This window comes from Puccinia triticina, chromosome 15A (assembly GCF_026914185.1).
Source record: "Puccinia triticina chromosome 15A, complete sequence".
Lineage (NCBI taxonomy): Eukaryota > Fungi > Basidiomycota > Pucciniomycetes > Pucciniales > Pucciniaceae > Puccinia > Puccinia triticina.
The window spans coordinates 3,728,078-3,733,362 of NC_070572.1; the positions used below are offsets into that span (position 1 = coordinate 3,728,078).

Here is a 5,285-nt window from a genome sequence, read left to right on the forward strand (position 1 = left end):
GTAGAGGGATTTGTATATCCTCATATCAAACTTGACAGCACAAAGAGTAAGTAGGTGTGACTTACATTCAAAACAAACTTAAGATATTGAAATATGTGCCAGAGATATTTTTCCAACTTGGAGAAACTGTATATAATATTCAACTGGCTTAGATACTGGTGGGAAGATAAGCAGGTGAATGAGAGTATCTCAAATTGAGCCACAGTTTATCAGGGGAAAACTTTGATGGCCCAGGTCACTGCCAAGTGGGTTGTATATATTGGTTACAACCCCCCACCAGTAGGTTAACTGGTGGCTACCCATATAATATTGGTCTCCCTGACCATACTTATGTGGGCAGAGACCACCAATACCTCACAATTATCACTTTGTTGTAATGTATTGGTGGGCCCTGCCAACAAAAGATTTCTCTGGGAGACCAATATTATATTTTTTGACCCTGGCTGACCTTGCTGCAATGATAATGAGGTTCTAATAAAAGAGGATGGTAATCAAAGAAAGAGTTAATGGAATCAATAAATTTACACACCTAGGTGAACGGCATCAATCTCATAAATTGAGAAAGAGGCTGGGATCTCAAATAGCTGTGGATACAGGTAAGCAAATCAAACCATGTCCCACAGTTCAAAACTGCTGCAGCAGGGATGAAAAAACTGTTTGCATCTCTTGGATGAATACAGGTATCAACCATGCAAGCAGGAAGGTTAGCCTTGAGGAAAATCCCATACACCAGTCATTCACAGAAAGAATTACTTCAGCAAGCACCAAAGGTAAGTGGCTGAGTTCTTCTATCTGTCTTGACTAGTTAGATGAAGATATAATGCCCCATCAAACTCCTTAGACATTGTCAACCAGGATCAGACGGAATTCACCAATTACATCCAGAGATGAGGAGAACCAATTGGTAAGTCCTGTCCCTAGCCTAGCTGCATTTAAGAAACAAAAGACTAAAAGAAGGCGGATGTTTATTGTTGAATTAGATCATGTGGCTGCACTTCTCTGTTGTTTCTCACAAGCCAAAGAAGTTGGATAAAAAGAGCTCATAGCTCCATCCAAGTAAGGAACAAAATATTCTTTATATAGATCACACTCACATCACATATGCTGATGAAGAACAACCTACTGCAGATTGAGATACCCAAAAAAGGAGAAGAAATTCATTCTCACTCTCCCATATTTCTTTATTCTCATCAGTAGACAGAGGCCTATCACTTGCTCTTAGGTAAAAAACTATTCCCTGTGTTATAATATCACTATAAAATTGTAATTAACAAATTCAGAGTTCCGACTAGAAATGTAAATCTTAGTCATCTGAATTCTTTCAGGATAGAAAGAGAAGAGGAAGAAGGGATAGAAAGGCCCCAATCACAACATGCATGTTGTAATAACTTGGGCTTGGTAGGTTCACAGCTATACTCAAGGAAGTGAAAGCTTGATAGAGATCTTGAGTCTACATATTTGACTTGTAAAAATCTGTGGATCCTCCTGGAAGGGAGGACCACTGGCTTTTAAGCATTTTACTTGCGTAAATCTACACTTGGGGCAGATATTCCTTTAGGGAATATCAACTTTGATTGGGAATACTCATTCCCAAATAGTATTGATAGTTACCTGGTGCATATCTGTACTAGGGCTGCTCATCAGTATCTGGAATTGGATTCTGCTCCCTGTGCCAGGGGGGATGAAGATACAATGACAATGAGGCTCTAATAAAAGAGGATGATAATTGAAGAAAGAGATAATGGAATCAAGATATTTCTCCATGAGCACTGCTGGTTTGCTTATGCTGCACTGCTTGCTGATCTTGGAAATTACATAACTCCCAGCCAAACTGGCTTGGAAAGTTGCAAGTGAAAACCCTAATTTCTCTGCTGATTTGAAATTTTTGTGTTGCTGAAAAATTCCAAATGTGAACCCCCCTCATGAGGTTGTTTCTTCTTTGTCTCTCCCAACACCCTCACCCCCATGACCCAACCCACTTGCATCCTGAAATATACCAACTTGACAACTTCTGAAGTGTTTACTTGAGGTGTGCTATTACCAAAGATATTGTACATACCCAACTTGACAAGCAAACTTCTGAAGTGTTTGAGGTGTGCTATTACCAAAGATACTGTACATACAAGGATGCACAGGTTCTAGTTCCTGCACACCCCCACCTACAAGAATAAAAGGCCCTGTTTCTTGGTATATAGCGGCTTCACCAATTCTCATGCAGATATCCAAACAAAGGACTGGCAGTTTGGCTTTCAGTGAATTGCTTGTCTAACTGAACAAATAAATAAGAGATCAACAGTCATTAGAATCAGATAAACAAATAGATAGATAAGAATTGTCCAGCTCTTCTTGTCAAGGTGCTTTGTTTTTTTAAGAAAAATTCTAGATGGAGGGTGGAAAAAAGTGCATGATCTGCATGTGTTGAATAAGAAAGAAGATATTTGAAAAAACTAACAAGAAGGTGTTCTGTCAAAGCAGAAAGAAAAGGGAAGCAAAAATCCATACAACCTGAAGGTATAAAAGCTGATAAATAAATCAAAGGGGAAGAAAGATACGTGTAGGGAGAGAGACTGAGAAAACAGAAGGGGATAGGAAGGAGACAGAAAATAGAAGAGAGAGAGAGAGGGAGAGAGAGAGAGAGAGAGAAGAAGAAGAAGGAGATAGGTTAAGAGATCTTGAGTAGATAGTTTTCAGGACACAAGCCGGTGAGAGACAGATTATGATGATCGTCAGAGGTAGGCAGGACGAATTCGTTGAGATCGTCGAGGAGTACGGGTGAGAGTTCAGGAGTGAATAGTTTGCCGTCGTCGTCGATGAGCAGTTTAGTTTTACGGGCGACGACCCAGCCGTCACAGATGATTTCGAGTACGCAGACGATCTCGCCCTTGGCCAGGTTCATCTCCGACTCGCCCTCGGCCACGAAGTCGTACAGGGATACGTAAAGGTTCTCGCACTTGGCGGTGAGTCTTGTGAGGATCTGTTCGCCGCCGTTTTCGCCGAGGATGAGCTGCTGCTTCTGGGCGGATGGGTCGGCGACAGAGGTCGTGGAGGCGGTGGATGAGTCGGAGGAGTCCTGGCGATGCTTGTGGATGAGCTTGTCGATCTCCATCGACTGTTCTGCTTCCTCTTGGTCTCTTTCGAACTCCGAGTCGGCCGTCGAGCCTGGCCCGGTCGGACTGGCACAGATGTTCCAGAAGGTCGGCTTGCTCGGACACTGTTGGAGGTCGGCAAGATGGTTGTTGAGTTCGTGAAACTTGGTAGACGAATCATCGGTCCCGTTTCTGTGATGATTGGCAGGAGTTGCGAGGCGGAGGCCAAGATGTCTCGGGTCGGATTGTTTGAAAGCAAAGTCGCGTACGATGAAGTGGCAGGGCGATGGGTCTGAGGAGCGGAGGGAGTTTTGGGTGGAGAGCCGTTTGAGGAGGTTGAGCGCGACACGACTCTGACTGCTGGCTAGGGCGGCCTGGGAGGTACTCGAGGGTCTCTTGGGCGTGGGGATGTGGTAGGGGGTTGAGGCGCGTTTGGAGGAGGATGAGAGGGGTGGGCGGCTGTCGAGCGAGAGGCTGGGGATGATGCTCGTGCTCATCGGCCGTCTCATGCGCGAGTTGATCGCGGTCATCGTTTCGGCCGCAGTGCAATGCGACATGCTCGAGGAGAGACGCGCCTGAGGATGGGGAGGAAGGAGACGTGCTGAGAGTGGGGTCGAGTCGGGCTGAGCAAGCAATCAGGCTTGTTTGAGGATGGTATCGTGCAGTTTCGAAGCGAAGTGATCAGCCGAACGGCCTGAGATCTTGAGGGCGGTGTGCGGCTGGAGGGAGCTATGTAGCGAAGGCCGAGGCTGTGTGGTTTTTCCTGTTTGTGTTGATTTTCGTGGGCTGTGCTGCTTATGCGACAGAGAGGGCTTCGATGGCGACAGAAAATCAGTTGTGGAATCCAAGCATGGGCCTGTCGAGGATGGAAAGACGAACCGATGGGGGGAAGCCAGTTGTTGGATGGGGCCAGCGGACTCTGAGCCGGTGGATGTGCACTAGAACTGCAGAATCGGAAGTCAGGAATGTCCAAGCCTCATTAAGGGTCGAGTGAGCTCACTTCCAAGAACAGCCAAGAACTAAACCTGACAGGAACTTCTCACACACTCTAAAACACACACGTAAAGAGAGATTCAAGAAGAGTCTTGAGTGCACCGAAGGGACACAAAGCTCAGCATCAAAAACTACCTACCCACATGAGCATCATTCATCCATCTGGCTTGCTCAAGCACAAACACAAGGGCAAGAAAATAAAAATCAGAATATGTAAACCCCAAATGCCAGAAGTTCAGCTCATCACAAATGGGGAAAGGACCTCATGGGCCTCAACCAAAGCAATGGCCAGGTCAACAAGGAGTCTTTTGGCTTGACCAAAATTCCAGGGGAAGAAAAGAAAGACACTTGATGAGATTTGGAAATTGCCCATGGCAGGGGGAAAAAGAGTGTGAGCATCAGTCCAAGTTCAGCCTGCTAACCTATCCCATGATGATTGATTACAACCCCCTGAGTACATACATATATGGGCCATCATAGCTCACTGGGAGCACAAAAAAAGTAGAAACAGAAATCATGCTTGCTCAATATCACCTGTGCTCAGGCAACTATTTGTTTTTACTTGTGAGTTGGATATAAATAGTAACTGCAGTTTGGGAGAAATCTGACAAGAATCCTCAGATGGTCAATTGGAATCTGACTCCCAAGATATTGTCTTTTCTAGAATGCTTGGATTTTTTTTCCAAAAATTCTGCTTTTGTTGTGCACTTAACCTAAAAGCACAGTTTGTACCAAACTTTAGGCAAACCTTGCATTCAAGGTTTTTTCAGCACATGCACACAAAAATCATCACCCAACTTTAAGTGAAACTTTGAGATTTACTTCTGCCTGGGATGACAACCCAGCCCGATTTGTGGGTTGAGATCCAAGGGACAATGTTTCCATGCTGTTCCATCCCCCCCCCCCCCCCCCCAACCATTGTCAGGGTGTGGATTTCCCCAACTAAATCAAGTCCGATGTTCCCCTGGGTCTTTTTTGGTAGTTCTTTGTCCAAGCCGCTTGTGGGTTTGGCATTTGGATCCACTGGAGGAACCCTCCTTTACCAGCAGCTACAGATTTGACTTACAGGTTCTATGTGGATACCACCTGTTTAAGGTCATGGTGATGCCCACGTGGGTCAGTCGAACCGGACGGTCCAACCCTTCCAGAAGGCCATGATCAGTGGAAATTTCGTGGATTTCTGCGGGAGGCCCATGTCGAAGTACG

The 5,285-nt window shown here is 45.3% G+C and overlaps 1 protein-coding gene across 1 annotated transcript; it reads right to left on the reverse strand.

Annotated features, from left to right (window-relative positions):
* Positions 1-2,662: 2,662 nt before the first annotated feature.
* Positions 2,663-3,643, reverse strand: PtA15_15A368 (uncharacterized protein; the record flags this gene model as incomplete). The annotated part of the gene is made up of 1 exon (XM_053163567.1): positions 2,663-3,643. One exon carries the CDS (start codon positions 3,641-3,643, stop codon positions 2,663-2,665), a length of 981 nt encoding a protein of 326 aa, XP_053027530.1.
* Between the last annotated feature and the right edge of the window lie 1,642 nt (positions 3,644-5,285).